The sequence below is a fragment of the Sapajus apella genome, unplaced genomic scaffold (genome assembly GCF_009761245.1).
Source record: "Sapajus apella isolate SASKATOON/1434 unplaced genomic scaffold, GSC_monkey_1.0 scaffold15, whole genome shotgun sequence".
Classification (NCBI taxonomy): Eukaryota; Metazoa; Chordata; class Mammalia; order Primates; family Cebidae; genus Sapajus; species Sapajus apella.
The window spans coordinates 1,175,859-1,194,064 of NW_022436955.1; the positions used below are offsets into that span (position 1 = coordinate 1,175,859).

General features: G+C 50.2%; 1 protein-coding gene across 3 annotated transcripts in view; it reads left to right on the plus strand.

Annotated features, from left to right (window-relative positions):
• The window catches only part of NLRC5 (NLR family CARD domain containing 5), a 95,644-nt gene that overhangs the window by 64,742 nt on the left and 12,696 nt on the right, over window positions 1–18,206 (plus strand). For 2 of the 3 annotated variants that reach the window (XM_032283951.1, XM_032283953.1), the window contains exons 25-38: window positions 490–579; window positions 769–831; window positions 1,171–1,254; window positions 4,055–4,138; window positions 4,918–5,007; window positions 5,379–5,444; window positions 7,111–7,194; window positions 7,281–7,364; window positions 11,386–11,472; window positions 12,997–13,077; window positions 13,835–13,918; window positions 14,183–14,275; window positions 17,236–17,319; window positions 17,947–18,030. In XM_032283951.1, coding sequence (XP_032139842.1) covers window positions 490–579; window positions 769–831; window positions 1,171–1,254; window positions 4,055–4,138; window positions 4,918–5,007; window positions 5,379–5,444; window positions 7,111–7,194; window positions 7,281–7,364; window positions 11,386–11,472; window positions 12,997–13,077; window positions 13,835–13,918; window positions 14,183–14,275; window positions 17,236–17,319; window positions 17,947–18,030 — 1,158 coding nt within the window. Of the gene's footprint in view, window positions 1–489; window positions 580–768; window positions 832–1,167; window positions 1,255–4,054; window positions 4,139–4,917; window positions 5,008–5,378; window positions 5,445–7,110; window positions 7,195–7,280; window positions 7,365–11,385; window positions 11,473–12,996; window positions 13,078–13,834; window positions 13,919–14,182; window positions 14,276–17,235; window positions 17,320–17,946; window positions 18,031–18,206 lie in introns of all 3 variants that reach the window. The other variant, XM_032283952.1, reaches the window with a different exon arrangement.

Consider the following 18,206-nt stretch of genomic DNA (forward strand, 5'->3'; position numbering starts at 1 on the left):
GATCTGGGATGCTTCTAAACATCCTACAGGGCACAGGGCAGCCCCCAACAAGGAGTTATCGGACCCCACATCTCAATAGCGCTAAGGTTTAAAAACTGTGTCCGAAGGGCCTGAAGCTTCCCACTCTCTGTGAGCAAGGAGTCGCCTGTGAAATCTGTGCTTGCAGATAAAAACAATAGTAATAATAACAGCAAACATGGATCCCATGCCTGGCAGTGCACCCACATATACCTTGAGATTTCCAGATAAGGAAACACGCTCAGAGAGGTGAAGTGACTTGTCCAAAGTCACACAGCCAGTAAGCAGAACAGGGACTCAAATCTAAATCTTGCCAATCCTCAGCCCTATTTGTGACTCTTGAGCCCCTGTCTGCTTCCCCGTTGCCTTGCTGAGCTCCCAGCCCTCCCCACCCTCCCTTTCCTTACCCTCCAACCCAGCCAGGTTCCTTGTCCACTCATCTTGCTGGGATCTATCCCCTTTCCTTTTCAGGCTGAGCCAGACGAGACTGTCCCCAAGAAGCCCCTTCCTGCTGGCCGACATCTTCAGCCTGTGCCCGCGGGTTAAAAAGGTGGATCTCAGGTGGGCATTCCCCTGGGACAGCCAGGACTAGTTCTGAAGGGTTGTGCCGGGAGCCTGGTGGGTATGAGGGGTAGGATGCAGACATAGGACCCAGCTAGAGGCTGGGCTTCTGGAGGAGGGGTGCTGGCTCCGTGGGGGCATCCTGAGGCTGCAGCCACAGCTGGCTGACCCAGGTGCTGTCTGCTCCAGGTCTCTGCACCACGCATCCCTACACTTCAGATCTAACGAGGAGCAGGAAGGCGTGTGCTGTGGGTAAGCCCCCTTGAACCGTGCCCAGGCAGCTAGTTGATGTTGGGGACCAGTAGATCTGCCTCCTGGGTGGTCAGAGCAGCATGCAGACTGCCTACCACAAAACATTCCCCTGGAGCAATACTGCAGGGGGGCTTGTTTCACCCAGCATGAAGAAACACAGGTCCGGGGGGATCTACTGTAAGGGAGGGAGCAGGGGACTCTGGACACTTCCAGAGGGTCCAAGCTTGAGTGGAGACCCACCTGGAGCTCAGAGGCTATGCCTGGGACTAGCCAGGATAGAGGTGATCTGAGTGGCCAAACGCCCCATTCCCTGCTTGTCCCTCTACCTCTGCCCAGCAGGTTCACAGGCTGCAGCCTCAGCCAGGAGCATGTGGAGTCACTGTGCTGGCTGCTGAGCAAGTGTGAGGACCTCAGCCAGGTGGAGTAAGTTGAGGGAGGAGGGGAAGGAGGAAGGAGAGGAGAATGGGTGCATGCCTGAGGGGCACTGGAGGGGGTGTGAGTGTCCATGTGTGCCCGCCTACACCTCTCAGGACCAGCTGTCAGGGATGCCGGGGACTTCAGGTCACATCCCTGAATCCATTTTCTCTCTCCCGCCCCACTCCTGCCATGGTGGAGCTAGTTCCATGGTGTGTCCCCCTGATTTGGGCATCCCTCAGCCTCAAGTGTGTGCAAGCTCTGCGGGCAGATGGGGGCTAAAACGCAGGATTCATTGTTGGCCCAGCAGGTGGTTAAAAGTACCAAATGGTTCCACCTGAGGAGGGACGCAGAGCCAGCCAGGATGGGGTCTTGTAGTCTCTTGTATTGAGATGTGGTGTCCACGTGGCCTGTCTTGGGTACTCCAATAGTCAGCCCCTGCATGGGTGGAATAATAATAGCTAACACCTATTGAGCACTTTCTCCACTGTTCTAAATGCTTGATGTGTTCTTTTTATCTTTCCGGTATCCCTGGATACTAGTATTGTTCCCATTTTACAGATGATGGAACTGAGACACAGAGAGTGTCTCAGTGCAAGAGAGAACTTGCCCAAGATCACACAGCTAGTAAAATGCAGAGTCCCTGATCACAAGCATCAGGAATCCAGTGTAGAACCAGTGGGAAATAGAGAAAGCTGTCCACCAAAAATGCCATACAATTTACATTTCTGTTGTGATGTGGCCGAGAAGAAAAATGTGGCTGATGAAATAATGGATTTTTTTTAAGACCTGGGGTCTCACTCTGTTGCCCAGGCTGGAGTGCAGTGGTGTGATCATAGTTGCAGCCTCCAACTCCTGGACTCAATCGATCCTCCACCCTCAGCCTCTGGAGTAGCTGGGACTTCAGGCACACACCAACACGCCTTGCTAATAGTTCAGTTTTTGTAAGAGATGAAGTCTCGCCATGTTGCCCAGGTTGGTCTCAAACTTCTGAGCTCAAGTGATCCTTCTGCCTCAGCCTCCCAAGTGGCTGAGATTATAGGCCTGAGCCACTGCCCTTGGGATGTATTTTAAAGAGATATGAATAAGAAATGTGTCTTTGAGTGTTCTGTTTTTCATTATAGAGGGAGATTTTTCCTATTTTAAAGACATTTTATTAAGTGGCTTCATAAGACAAACCAATTTTTAAATGACTTTTCTTAGGAAAAGATGAAATTAACAAACATCAAAAATGTCAGGCCGGGTGCAGTGGCTCACACCTGTAATCCCAGCACTTTGGGAGACTGAGGCAGGAGGATCACCCGAGGTTGGGAGTTCAAGACCAGTCTGACCAACATGGAGAAACCTCATCTCTACTAAAAATACAAAATTAGCCAGGTGTGATGGCACATGCCTGTAATCCCAGCTACTTGGACGGTTGAGGCAGGAGATTTGCTTGAATCCGGGAGGTGGAGCTTGCAGTGAGCTGAGATTGCACCATTGCACTCCAGACTGGGTGACAGAGAGAAACTCCATCTCAAAAAAAAAAAAAAAAAAAAAAAAGTCAAAGACATAGGAGAAAAATCAGATGTTCCAGGACACGGTAGTTATATTATTTCTAAACAGTAGCTAAAACTAGCCGGGCACGGTGGCCCACTCCTATAATCCCAGCACTTTGGGAGGCCGAGGCAGGTGGATCACCTGAGGTTAGGAGTTTGAGACCAGTCTGATCAACATGGTGAAACTCCATCTCTACTAAAAATGCAAAATTAGTCAGGCATGGTGCCACATGCCTGTAATCCTAGCTACTTGAGAGGCTGAGGCAGGAGAATCGCTTGAACCCGGGAGGCGGAGGTTGCAGTGAGCTGAGATTGTGCCATTGCACTCCAGCCTGCGCAACAAGAGCAAGACTCCGTCTCAACATAAATAAATAAATGAAAGTAAATAAATAAATAAAACAACAGAATGCTGCAATGAAGGAATTAAGAAACTAATCAGGTGAGGTTTCCAAAATTGATATTGCATTCCCAGATTAAAACAAGGAATCTATGGGGTCAATGCACCCTCCAAACATTTTTTTTCCTGAATTTCTTCTCATTCAAAAACTGTGGATCCCAAATCATGCAGGCCAAGGGCATGGTGAAGGCGAATTGGTTTTTCTTTAACCCTGAAAGCCTGCTGGAGGCACATGAGCTAGGAGTGGTCACCCAATATGGAAGGGGACGATGAGGACAGGTTTACTGTGGTGCTGGGAAGGGGATGGTAGCAGGGAAGGTAGGAGTTGGTGGTCATTCTAGTGGTGATGGAAGCAATAGTGGTGGTGGTGGTGGTGGGCTTGGTGGTGTAGAGTTGCAGTTATAATGAAAGAGGGGTGGTGATGGTGGTGATACTGGTGTTGGTGGTGATGCTGATGATGGTGGTGATGATGGTGATACTAATGGTGGTGGTGGTGGTGGTTATACTGATGGTGGTGGTTGTGGTGGTGATACTGATGGTGGTGGTGATGCTGATGGTGGTGGTGGTGATACTGATGGTGGTGGTGGTGGTGGTGATACTGGTGGTGGTGGTGCTGGTGGTGATACTGATGATGGTGGTGGTGGTGGTGATACTGATGGTGGTGGTGATGCTGATGGTGGTGGTGATGGTGGTGATACTGGTGGTGGTGGTGATGGTGGTGATACTGGTGGTGGTGGTGGTGATGGTGGTGGCTCTGGTGACCCTGGCATGGGATTCAGTATCAGTGACAGTGGATGCAAGCTCCTGGTGACTGAGGAGCATCTCAAGCTGAGGAGGCACCTCTGATCACCACCACTGCTCCTTACCCCCACAGCCTCTCAGTAAACCTGCTGGGTGATGGTGGGATCAGATCCGTTCTGGAATGTCTGCCGCAGGTGCCTATCTCCGGTTCACTTGAGTAAGTGGAAAGCAGCCTGAAGGACAGAGAGCAAGGAGGAAGGTTTCCCTGGGCCAGGACCACGAGGCGGCTCCTTCTGAGGGCATTTCCCCAGAGCCCTAGAGGACAAGGACTCCGGAGGGCAAGGGGCGATTCTTCCCTTGCCTTCACTCCCCTGGCCTTGGGTCCCTTCCTCTGTCCCTCACACCCACCATGGGCAGAGCCTCCACCAAATACCCAAGAGAGGCTATGACTCATGGTGGGATGGAGCTGCCCCTTGGCGCATTCATACAGCCAAGCTGACCCCGCGGCAAGGAAGCAACATTCCATTCCCAACCAGCTGATATGAGATTGCAGCTGCCTGTCTCCTGGTCCATCCTGTCCCTGAAGTTCCTCTGACCCAATCTATGGGACATAAATTTGGAGATGTCCCTGCAGCTAGCGAGGGGCCTTAGGAAGTCATCCATACACTTGCTTCATCTCCCCAGTGACCTGGGGCACGGACAGCCAGAGCCAGGACACCACCTGTTGCTAAGCAACTGAACTTTGTGCTCAGGATCCCTTGACCCAGGTGGGGCTAGAGCTGCCAGCAGCGCTCACAGATTCAGGGTCTGGTGCCAGTTCTGCCTGTGTGGGGATGGTGTCCTTCTGGGCCTCAGTGTGTCCATCTGGAGAATGGATGCTTAGACATGGAGGCCTCTGTTCCTGGAGATGGCAGCTGGAAGGGAGATGAAGGGGGCTGGGCGGGTTCCATGGAGGCCCCACCTGCACCTCCATCCTCAGCCCTGTTTCTTTTCTAGTCTGAGTCACAACAACGCCTCTCAGGAAAGTGCCCTGTGCCTGGTGGAGACCCTGTCCTCCTGCCCACGTGTCCGGGAGGCCTCGGTGAAGTAAGGGGATGTTGGTGTCCCTGGCTGATCATGGGAGAAACAAGGCACCCACACTTCGTGGCCCTCCATCTGGGTGACTTGGGGCAACCTCTGCCTCTCTCTGAATCTCAGGTTTCCTGAGCATGGGATCATAATTTCCATCCCTTGATGCCCGGGTGCCACGGGGACCGCAGAGGCCATGGGGTGGGAAGACCAGGTATCACCATGCTCACAGAATGAGTTTGGGGATCTCCTCTGGTTCTGAGGCCTCCACCCTCCCTTGTCCCTGTGGGTGCAGCCCCTCTTCCCTCTCTGTGTCCCGTGGGTGCCCTGGGTGCCTAGGAGGCTGACACGTCTGGGCTCCGCACTTCCCCAGGCCCTTCTCTCTGCAGCTTGGGCTCTGAGCAGAGCTTCCAGATTCACTTCTCCAAAGAGGACCAGGCTGGGAAGACACTCAGGTAATCCCTTCGGGGTGATGGGACAGGGGAGGGACAGGGGAGGGAGAGGGGAGAAGAGGCTGATCCGTGGCAGCCTCCATGGTCCCTTCTTCCCTGGGCCCTCTCCTTCTTCAGACAGCAGCTTCAAGCTCCCTCCATGGGTCTGTTTCCCAGATCTGCCCCCGATGCCTCGGCACCTCCGGATCAGCCAGGGCCTTGGCATCGGACTTGTGCCTCTTAGCCATGTCCTGACTACAGGCCTTGATGCTTCTGAGTGTCATGGTTAAGATTTTGAAGCCACCTGAAAATAAATCCCTGCTCTGCCACTTACCAGCTGTGTGGCCCTGGACAAGTGAAATAGGGATAACAGCACAGCCTGCCCCTTAGGGTTATTGTGAGGACTAAGTGAGCTAAGTGTCAAGTGCCGGGAGAAGGTCTGGCTGATAGGAGTGCTGCCAGCTGTTATCATTACTGTTGTTATTACTGTTATTACTGTTATCATTACTGTTATTACTGTTATTACTGTTATCATTACTGTTATTATTACTGTTATTACTGCTATCATTACTGTTATTACTGTTATTATTACTGTTATTACTGTTATCATTACTGTTGTTATTACTGTTATCATTACTGTTGTTATTACTGTTATTAGTTATCATTACTGTTATCATTACTGTTGTTATTACTGTTATCATTACTGTTGTTATTACTGTTGTTATTGTTACATTCTCATTACCCCTGGTAGCCCTGAGCTCTCTGAGCCTCACCGCCACTGCCTTGGGCCACTTCCTCCACATGTCTTACTTCAGCTGTGAACAGGGCCTTCAAACTGGTCCCCTGCCTCTTGTCAGGCATCCTCCCCTCCCCTCACCCCACTGCCCCCAGAGGGATCTTCACAACACACATCTGACTGTGCCCCTCTCTACTCTGTGTCCTTCAGTGGCTCCCCATTGCCCCGCAGGTGAAGTTCAAAATCCCTAGCGTCTTCTCCCTCACAGTCTGATCCAACTGTCACCTTCCCCCATGTCCTTTCCCACCCCCCACACCACACACACACTCTACACATCAACCCCACATACCATATATACACTGTGCACACCCCACACACACCACACACACATGCCACACAGCACACACAACGTATACCATACACACACAACACACACACACACCCTACACACCAACCCCACCTACCACATATACACCATGCACACCCCCCACACACCACACACACACACACACACACACACACACACCACACACACACCCTACACACCAACCCCACATACCACATATACACCATGCACACCCCCCACACACCACACACAACACACACACATGTCACACAGCACACACAAAGTATATCATACACACACCACACACACACCCCCTACACACCAACCCCCCTGTGCCATGTGTATATGTGCACCCAGAGGCTGGCACAGTGCCCAGCCTAAAGTGAGACTCCTGAGACTTTTTTACAGGGGGTGCGGGAGGTTTTTCTCCAAAGAGACAGGAAGCTCCCAGGGTAGGAGCTGTATCTTTGGATTCTCAGAGCCTGATCCAGTCCTTTGCCCTCAGGCGTCGGGGGCTCCCCCAATAGGACCTCAGGGAGGTTGGGATGAAGCTGGGTGGCAGTGCCTGCAGGCCTCACCTGGGCTCTGCCCTGGTTTTCTGCCTTCAGGTTGAGTGAGTGTAGCTTCCGTCCAGAGCACGTGTCCAGGCTGGCTGCCGGCCTGAGCCAGTCCTTGCAGCTAACGGAGCTCATGTGAGTGACCCACCCAGCCCAAGGGGACAGCAGAGGGGTGGGGGCACCCTGCCAGAGCCACCCCAGTGACTGACCTCTGTCCCCAGGCTGACCCAGTGCTGCCTGGGCCAGGAGCAGCTGACCACCCTCCTGAGCTTGGTGCAGCGACCAGCAGGACTGTTCAGCCTCAGGTACCTCCTTCCCCCCTGCCTCCGGGAGGGGCTATGGTATGAATGGGAGCAGGGGTGGGCACTGGAGTAAGAGTCCCCCAGGATCATGGCCCTGGCCATTTCCTGTACCCACAACCCTGCCCCCTGGTCCCTGAGCAAACCCTGTCCATCTGTGCCAGAGACTCCACAAGGCACACAGAGAAACTGACCCTCCCAAGGCTGGAGGCCTGTGCTTTGGGATTTAAATAAAAAAAAGGAAGTTCCGGAGGATCCCGAACTAAAGACAAAAGTAACCCGAAACAAAGTTCATGTCTGTCTGTTCACCATGATCATTTAAAAACACTCAGAAAAAGAAGATACCAAAGTAGAGTGAATAATTTTTTAAACCTCCTATTCCCAGCACCTAAGTTTGACAGTTGTTCGTAATTTTTCATATTTACTTCATGTTTTTATTTTTATTTCAGCTAAAATGGTTTTAAGTAAGTGATAGACCTTATAATACATCACTCCTAAATATTTTACCACGAATCTCCAAAAAATAAGGACATTTTCAACCTGGCTCAGTGGCTCACACCTATAATCCCAGAACTTTGGGAGGCTGAGGTGCGTGTATCACCTGAGGTCGGGAGTTTGAGACCAGCCTGGACAACATGGTGAAACCCCATTTCTACCAAAACTGCAAAAATTAGTTGGGTGTGGTGGCACGTGCCTGTAATCCCAGCTACTCAGGAGGCTGAGGTAGGAGAATCACTTGAACCCAGGAGGTGGAGGTTGCAGTGAGCCAAGATCATGCCATTGCACTCCACTCTGGGCAACAAGAGTGAAACTCCGTCTCAGAAAAAAGAAAAAAAGGACATTTTCTCTGTAATCACAATTCCATTAGGACAGCTAAGAAACTCAGCCATTCCTCAGTGTCGGGTGCTACCTAGTCTAATCTAAAATGTCACCTTCATTCCCCAGATGGGACAGCTGGCTTTGGGATCCAGGATCTAGTCACATCTGGTTAGAATTTGCACGGGCTGGCAATGGTCTTATGACCGACTCTTCTATCCTGTGGCATGCTGCCCCCCCAACCACAGTTTTCTGTTTCACATCAGTGTCTGTTGACAAAATCAGCAACTGTGTGTACTGCAGACTGTCCTTCTCCTGACTCTGGTGGCTTCCTGATGATGTCATGGTGTGTTTTCCTCTAACCCCTGACTTTCCTGTAAACTGGAAGTTAGATCGAAAGGCTCCATGACATTCAGCTTCATACTTGTGCCCAAAACACTTCCGTCACAGACAGTGCTGTGCACTTCTCATTGCAGCCTGTGACAGGCAATGAGGACTGGCCATTCCCCAAAATAACCTGTAAAAAATTGTAATAATTATACGCATAATTTAGCCAGGCATGGTGGCACATGCCTGTAATCCCAGCTACTCTGGAAGCTGAGGCAGGAGATTCGCCTGAACCCCAGGGGGCTGAGGTCGTGGTGAGCGGAGATTGCGCCATTGCACTCCAGCCTGGGAAACAGGAGTGAATCTGTCTCAAAAAAAACAACAAAAAACACAAACACACGTAACAAATTTACCATCTTAATCATTTCTAAGTGTAGGAGTGTTAAGTACATCCACTTTTTTGTATGGCCAATCTCCAGAACTCTTTTCATCTTGCAAAACTGAACCTCTGTCCCCATGAAACAACACCCAATTCCCCCTTGACCCCAGCCCTTGGCAACCACCATTCTGCTCTTCTGTCTCTATGAATTGGACTGCTCTAAATAGTTTATGTGAGTAGATTCATTTGTATTTGTCTGTATTTGTCTTTTCGTGACTGGCTCATTTCATTTGGCATAATGTCCTCTGGTTAATTCATGTTGTAGCGTGTGTCACTGTGTCAGACTTCTTTTTTTTGAGACAGAGTCTCACTCTTGTCATGCAGACTGGAGTGCAGTGGGGACATCTCAGCTGACTGCAAACTCCACCTTCCAGGATCAAGCGATTCTCCTGCCTCAGCCTCCCAAGTAGCTGGGATTACAGGCACCCGCCACCACACCTGGCTAATTTTTTTTTTTTTGTATTTTTAGTAGAGATGGGGTTTCACCATGTTGGCCAGGCTCGTCTTGAACTCCTAACCTCAGGTGATCCGCCCGTCTCAGCCTCCCAAAGTGCTCGGATTACAGCCGTGAGCCACTGCACTTGACTTCTTCCTTTTTAAGGCTGCATAATAATTTGTTGTGTGGATAGACCAAATTTTGTGTATCCACTTATCCATCAATGGACACTTGGGTTGTCCATTCAAGTGTCCAATTGACAGTCCCTGCTTTCTTTTTTAAATATTATTTTATTTCAGAAACAATAGAGACAAGTTCTCACTGTTTTCCTCAGGACGGTCTCAACCTCCTGAGCTCAAGTGATCCACCCACTTTGGCCTCCCAAAGTGCTAGGTGTGAGCCCCCACACCCAGCCAGAAAGTCCCAGCTTTCAATTATTTTGGTTATATATCCAGAATTGCTAGGTCACCCAAAATAACTTTTTTTTTTTAGATGGAGTCTTGCTCTGTTGCCCAGGCTGGAGTGCAATGGCACGGTCTTGGCTCACTGCAACCTCTGCCTCCCAGGTTCAAGTGATTCTCCTGCCTCAGCCTCCCAAGTAGCTGGGACTACAGGCACACACCACCATGCCCAGCTGATTTTTGTATTTTTCATAGAGACGGGGTTTTGCCATTTTGGCCAGGCTAGCCTCAAAATCCTCACCACCTGCCTCGGCCTCCCAAAGTGCTGGGATTACAGGTGTAAGCCTCTGCGCCAGCCCCAAAATAACATTTTTAAATAAAACTTTTCTTAGTCTAAAAATAATATTGGCCAGGTGAGGTGGCACATGCCTGTAATCCCAGCACTTTGGGAGGCTGATGTGGGCAGATTGTTTGAGCTCAGGAGTTCAAGACCAGCCTGGACAACATGGCAAAACCCCATGTCTACAAAAGCTAAAAATAAAAAATATTTACTCATTGGAGAAATATGCAGAAAATCCAGAAATACATAAAGAAAATAGTCCTTTAAAAATTCAACATAACTTTAAAGCAGTAATATTTGAATTCTCTTTTTTCCTGCTTCCAAATTAATGCACATGCATTGTAGAAAGTTCAGAAAATTAAAGAATAAAATAAAAATCACTCGTGAGAATTCTGTCATCTAAGCAACCACCATAAACATTTGATATATTTTCCTGTATTTTCCACACACCTCTATCTCCCTCCTTCTTTCCATACTTTTTCTCCAGATACTTTCCTTTTTTAAAAATACAAAATTGGGCATATAATCCCAGTATTTGGGGAGGCCAAGATGGGCAGTCTCAGGAGTTCAAGACCATCCTGACCAACATGGTGAGACCCATCTCAACTAAAAATACAAAATTAGCTGGTGTAGTGGTGCACACCTATAATCCCAGCTACTGAGGAGGCTGAGGCAGGAGAATCACTTGAACCCGGGAGGCAGAGGTTGCAGTGAGCCAAGATGTCGCCACTGCACTCCAGCTTGGCGACAAAGCCAGACTCTGTCTTAAAAAAAAAAAATGGGACCATGTTTTACATATAGTTTGCTTTCCTTGCCTTTGTGATGTAGCATTTTGTGGATCTTAAATCTAAAAATATCGGTGGCCCAGTGCAGTGGCTCACACCTGTAATCACAGCACTCTGGGAGGCCGAGGCAGGTGGATCACTTGAGGTCAGGAGTTTGGGACCAGCCTGGCAACAGTAGCTGAGATCGTGCCATTGCGCTCCAGCCTGGACAACAAAAGCAAAACTCCGTCTCAAAAATAAATAAAATATAAAAATGTCATTAAAAATAATATTTTCTGTTTGGATTATCATAATAGTTGTTGGAATAAGGGTGATGCTAATTTCCTTTTCTAGGCTGATGCCTAGTTGTATAATTTTATAGTTTTAAAAATTAGAAAAAAAAGGCCTCTAGAACCCCCTTGACACTTCCCCCCACCCCCTCATGTGTGCTGATTGTCTGCTGCTCACCCTGGGAGACCTTATCTGTGTCGCCTTCTGTGGCAGGGTGCAGGAGCCATGGGTGGACCAAGCTGGAGTTCTCTCCCTGTTAGAAGTCTGCGCCCAGGCCTCAGGCAATGTCACTGAAATAAGGTGAGTCCAGAGAAGAGGCCCTCTTGGAATTCTTCATCTTTCATGAGCATGGGGACTTTCCTTGGCCTTCCCTCATCCTGTGGAGTAATAGCCATGTCCCAGCTAATTCTCCGTGTCCCCAGAATAGCAGGAGCTCCGGGGGTATATGTGAGGGTTTACACATTTGCTGGGACTAGTGCAGTAATCAAGCCACAGTGTCAGCGGAAGACATCCCCAGATTCAGGACAAAGGGCTCGTGGATCCAGGCAGACGTGGCTGGGAGTCCACGCATGCTGCTTGGAAGTGGCTCCCAGATGCAGTAACACACATCATGGCTCTTCAACCAGAAACAACACAATGACACAGAGTGACTAATAGCAAAGGTTTTAGCATCCCACTCACCTATCTTCAGATCCAACTCAGTCACTTACTGGTTGGAGCCCATTACTGTATCTTTCTGGCCTCAGTCTCCCGCTCTTATAAGAGAGTCTAATTATAGGCTGGGCTCAGTGGCTCACACCTGTAATCCCAGCACTTTGGGAGGCTGAGGCAGGTGGATCATAAGGTCAAGAGTTCAAGACCAGCCTGGCCAAGATGGCGAAACCCTGTCCCTACTAAAAATACAAAAATTAGCTGGGTGTGCTGGCAAGCACCTGTAATCCCAGCTACTCGGGAGGCTGAGACAGGAGAATCGCTTAAACCTGAGGGTCCGAGGTTGTAGTGAGCCAAGATTACAACACTGCATTCCAGCCTGAGTGACACAGTGCAAAACTCCATCTCAAAAAAAATAAAAGAGTCTAATTACAGCCCTTCATGGGACTAGGAGGATTACAAGAACTGGAGCATGTAAAGATGTCTGCTGTGCTGTCACCAGCCACATGGCCTGCCCTGCTCCTTCCTCCTCTCCTCCAGGAGTGAGCAAGGGGGTGCTCAGGGGACTTCATCTCTCATACAGCCCTCTCCCCATAAACACCCCCATGAACATAACATTCAAGTAAAGACAGTGAGCTTAGAGTGCAAATGTGGACTCCAGACACAGCCCCTACCCCACCCTTCCACACACTGTGGTCCTTGAGCCCTGATCTCAGAAAATTCTGGAACTTCCCTTGGATCCCTCTAATGGCTTTCTGTCATGGTCTGAAAAGCCTCATCAAATTATTAACTTTAAGTTGTTGAAAAGGGCCAGGCGTGGTGGCTCTCACCTGTAATCCCAGCACTTTGGGAGGCCGAGGCAGGAGGATCACTGAAGCCCAGAGTTCAAGGCTGCCATGAGCGATGATGGTGCCAGCCACTGCACTCCAGCCTGGGTTACAGAGCAAGACTCTGTCTCTTTAAAAAAAAATTGTTGAAAAGGCACTACTTTGCGTATTGCATGTGACTCAGGGAAGCACCTACTTTCCCATCCTAATCTGGGCCATGGGAGGGGAGAAGGGGACCCAGGTAAAGGGTCCCAGAGCTGAGAGTCGGAGCCAGGCAGCCCAGGTGCCAGCTGGGCCCTCCAGGGAAGGCTGCCTGGCTTCAGGTTGGCTACCGCTCCATCCTCAGCATCTCCGAGACCCAGCAGCAGCTCCGTGTCCAGCTGGAATTTCCTCGCCAGGAAGAGAATCCAGAAGCTGTGGCCCTCAGGTGGGACCCGGCACCGGGTACCCCAAGGCAGGGGCTGGTGTTGGGGAGGGGGCGGGGCTGCTTCTGACCAATATTCACCACCCTACCCAGAGTCCTTAGAGGTCTGAAGTCTTTACACAGCTACAGAGGTCTGACCAACCCACTTCTGAGGCGCTCCAGCCCCGCCCCAAGCCCCAGTCTCAGCTCATCACCCCTACAAGCTTTCAGTGCCTGGAACAGCACCTTGCTTACCTGTGCACAGGTTGTGCCCTCTGCCCAGAATGTCCTCTTTGCGCCTACCTTCTTCACCTGCCTAACTCCTCCTCATCCCTCGGGTCTCAGCTTAAATGCCACCACCTCAGGGAGGCCCCCTGAACCCCAAGACTTAGCCAAACACTTCCATTATCCACTCTTATAGATACCTGGATTCACAGCACCTCTAATCCATATGGCACAGTTTTGGAAATTGAAATGTCACCCTTTTGAGTGGATGTAGCTTGCATGTGTACATGCTGGGAAATAGAGCATGGGAGGATCTCGGCCTCACCTCACCTCCTCGGCTGGGTGCCCTTGTGCAGTGAACAACCTGTGCCACCACACCAGCTGCCCCATCTGGACTCCTGCTTCCTAGCACTTCTCATCAGTGAATAGCAAACTGCAGGACTTCGTTTGATCGGCATTTATTTACCCTTACACCATAAGCTTCTTGCAGGCGGAGACTGAATCCCCCATACTGGACTAGATGTTCAGAAACTGTCATCTCCCTGTTTGTGTCCAGGTTGGCTCACTGTGGCCTTGGGACCCACCACAGCCTTCTTGTGAGACAGCTGATAGACACATGTGCCAGGCTGCAGCAGCTCAGGTCAGCACCCGAAAACTCCGTGTGGGGCCCTGAATTCTCTGGTTGGCCCTGGTGCCTACTCCAGGCCACGAGTGACCCCGCGTTCTCACTGCTCTGTGCAGGAGAGAATCACACTTGGCCAGTGGAGGGAAGGGAGAGTCCCAAGGTGGCTCAGGGGAGGTCTTGAGTGGCCCCGTCTCATTTCTTGGCACCCCGTTCTGGATGTGATGACCCCTGAGGTATGTCCAGCCTGAAATCCTCTGCAATATCCTTGGGCCTTTTCAGCTTGTCTCAGGTTAACCTCTGTGAGGACGATGATGCCAGCTCCCTGCTGCTGCGGAGTCTCCTGCTGTCCCTCTCTGAGCTGAAGAAATTTCGGTATGCAGTCAAGACATCCACTCAGCCCCCTTTGCAGCTGTGCTCTGCCCAACACCTCCTGTTTTTCCCAGCCCTGGGCTCAGAGGACTTGGTGCCCCGCCCTGAGGACAGAAGCCACAGGTGGCCCTGGAGATGACTTTTAACAGTGCCCAGTTGTAAACATGACCTTAGGAACATTAAGCCACGTGGCAAGAAAGCTATTCCCTTTTTAACGCTCTTTCATTGCTTTTCTTTTAAAATAACTGTGAACTAGTACAAAGTTTCAGAAGACTGGGAACTGCTGTGTGCCATTTACCCAAACGCATCCTTTGAGCTGGGCGTGGTGGCTCACACCTTTAATCCTAGCACTTCGGGAGGCGGAGGTAGGCAGATTGCCTGAGCTTAGGAATTCAGGACCACCCTGGGCAAAGTGGTGAAAGCCCATCTCTACTAAAATATAAAAAATTAGCTGGGCGTGGTGGCACACGACTGTAATCCCAGCTAATTGGGAGGCTGAGGCACAAGAATTGCTTGAACCCAGGGAGCTGACGTTGCAGTGAGCCGAAATTGTACCACTGCACTCTAGGCTGGGTGACAGAGCAAGTTGACGTTGGTTGCTTGGAAGTGGCTCCCAGATGCAGTAACACACATTATGGCTTTTCAACCAGAAATAACACAATGACACAGAGTGGCTAATAGCAAAGGTTTTAGCATCCCACTCACCTATCTTCAGATCCCAACTCAGTCACTTACTGGCTGGAGCCCATTACTGTGTCTCTCTGGCCTCAACCTTCTGCTCTTAGAAAAGAATCTAATTATAGGCTGGGCTCAGTGGCTCACACCTGTAATCCCAGCACTTTGGGAGGCTGAGGCAGGTGGATCATGAGGCCAAGAGTTCAAGACCAGCCTGGCCAAAATGGTGAAACCCCATCTCTACTAAAAACACAAGAATTAGCTGGGTGTGGTGGCAAATGCCTGTAATCCTAGTTACTCAGGAGGCTGAGGCAGGAGAATTGCTTGAACCCGGATGGGCCGAGGTCGCAGTGAGCGGAGATGGTGACATTGCACTCCAGCCTGGGCGACACAGTGCAAGACTCCGTCTCAAAAAAATAAATAAAATAAAAAGTCTAATAGCCCTTCGTGGGGCTAGGAGGATTACAGGAACTGGAGCACGTAAAGATGTCTGCTGTGCTGTCACCAGCCACAGCCTGCCCTGCTTCTTCCTTCTCTCCTAGAGGAGGGAGCAACGGTCTGCTCAGGGAACTTCATCGTCTCTCATAGCCCTCTCGCCATAAGTAACCCCATGAACATAGCATTCAAAGGATATGTCTCCAAAAAAAAAACAAAAAAAAGGGAACAAATTCACCCTTTGCCAATATTTTTCCACATCCCTCCTTCTTCCCCACCTCCGTTTTCTTTCCCTCTCTCCTTCTCTCCTTTTCTGAACCATTTAGAAGTAAGTAATCATGTCCCTTTACCCCTTAATGTTTCAGAGAATTTCCTAAAAACAAGGACACTCTCTTCCATGATCCGGTCAAATTATAAAATCCAGGAAATGCAACATTGATACACTACTATTATCTCAACTACAATTTCTACTCTAATCATCAGTTGTCCCAATAATGTTGCTTCTTGCACTTTTTTCCCCAGTCGTGGATCCAATCCAGAATCACACGTCTCATTTAGTGTCACCTCTCTTTAGCCTTCTTCAACCTGGAACAGGTGTCCTCGGCCCTTCTTTGTCTTTCATAGCATTGTCTCTGACATTTATAGGCCAGGTATTTTATAGAATGTCCTTCTACTTGGGTTTGTTTGATGCTTCCTCAAGCTTAGAGTTAGAGTCTGTCGGGCTGGGCGCGGTGACTCACGCCAGCACTTTGGGAGGCCGAGGCGGGCAGATCACAAGGTCAAGAGATCTAGACCATCCTGGCCAACATAGTGAAATCTCACCTCTACTAAAAAAAAATAATCAGCTGGACGTGGTGGCACACACCTGTAGTCCCAGCTACTCAAGAGGCTGAGGCAGGAGAATCGCTTGAAGGGGAGGCAGAGGTTGCAGTGAGCCTGGCGACAGAGCAAGACTCCGTCTCAAAAACAAAAATAGAGTTAGAGTCTGCCCTTTGGACAGGAATATCGCACAAGCGATGCTGTGTTCTCGTGCCTTCCATCAGGGCACATGATGTGTCTGTGTCCTGGGGCCCTGGCTAGTGATATTAACTGTGATCACCTGTGACAGTGCGGCTGCCAGGTCTCTCCACTTGGAAAGTTACTATCAGCTACTTAAAGTAACTTAAAGATACTTTAAGATTATGTAAATATCCTGGTCTTCCTCAAACTCTCATCTGTGAATTTCAGCAGCTGTTAATAAATCATTGATTCAAGTGAATCAATGAATCAGTATGATAGTTGCAAAATGTAACTTTCCTAACTTTTGATTTTCTTTCGATCTAACCGATTAGACTAAGAAACTCTTGGGCTGGGCACAGTGGCTCAAGCTTGTAATCCCAGCTCCCAGCAGTCTGGGAGGCCAAGGAGGAAGAATCACTTGAGCCCAGGAGTTCAAGACCAGCCTGAGCAACACACCAAGACCCCACCCCCATCTCTACAAAAAATAAATAAATTTTTAAAAAAGAAGAAACTCTTTAGGACAGATCTTCGACACTTCTCCAGTATTTGCTTTAAAGACGCAGCGTTTGTGATAAACGACAGTAACTAGCTAGACTTTACAGTGATACCTAATTTTGGCTTAAGTTGTGAAGTTGCTACCTGAATGACTGTGGTTTAGGAAATACTGAACTAGTCCAAGCTCTATGTTGGCTTAATGAGTTCATGGTGGAAGAGATTTATGAAGGGAGGGACGTCCCTCCCACTGCCTCCAGAAACTGCATCCCTATTTCGCATCCTTGCCCTCTGCCACCAGCATTCAATGCTCCCAAAACTCAGGGCTCCTACCTGACCTGCTGCCCTTTGACCCCCACCAGGCTGACCTCCAGCCGTGTGAGCACCGAGGGCCTCGCCCACCTGGCATCTGGTCTGGGCCACTGCCACCAGTTGGAGGAGCTGGAGTGAGTTGCAGAGTGGAGGGATCCGGGACAAGTGACCCCAGCTGAGGGTGAGGGGTGGAGGAGGCAGCAGGGCCTCTGGGAGAGCAGGCAATGGGACTTCAATCAATGACCCTTCCCCTGATGAAGTCCAGCGATTCTGGCTGTGGCCTGGGAAAGGATGCAAACCATGCTTTTGGTCTGAATTTCCCACTGATTCGCAGAGGGGTTATGGGCATGGCTGTTCCGCTCTGGGCTTTGATTGCCTCCTCTGCAAAAATGGGGCTCATGAGCCTTGCTCTGCTGGGCTGGCTGTGGCAGGCCACGGAGGGGGCTGAAGAACAGGAGGATGTGGGTGTGTGGGTGTGTGTGGGTGTGTGGGTGTGTGTCCCTGGGCCTCCAGCTTCCTTGCTGCAGCCCTCATCCAGGGCATCTTTTCTCAGCTAGGCCAGCTGTGACTATCATGTGCCCAGAGCCTGAGCGTGCGGCCAGGAATACCCAAGTGGAGCCTGGACAGCGAGGGTGGCCCAGGGTCTGCAGATGCAGAGTCGGCCTCCCAGGAGACAGAGCTGGAGAAGGGAGCTGACAGGACAGCTGGCACCGGAGCTGGGTAGGCTCTTCTAAACCGTGCCTCTGCTTGCTCTTCTGCAGGTGGTCTAACACTGAATTCGATGAGGAGGGCACCAAGGCTCTGATGAGGGCCCTTGAGGAAAAATGGACGCTAAAGAGGCTGGAGTAAGTGGTGGGCATGGCTAATGGGGAAGAGTGGCTAATGAGTGAATGGTGGGGTGGTTAATGGGGAAGGGGTGAGTGATGGTGGTGGTGGTTAATGGGGAAGGGGTGAGTGATGGTGGTGGTGGTTAATGGGGAAGGGGTGAGTGATGGTGGTGGTGGTTAATGGGGAAAGGGTG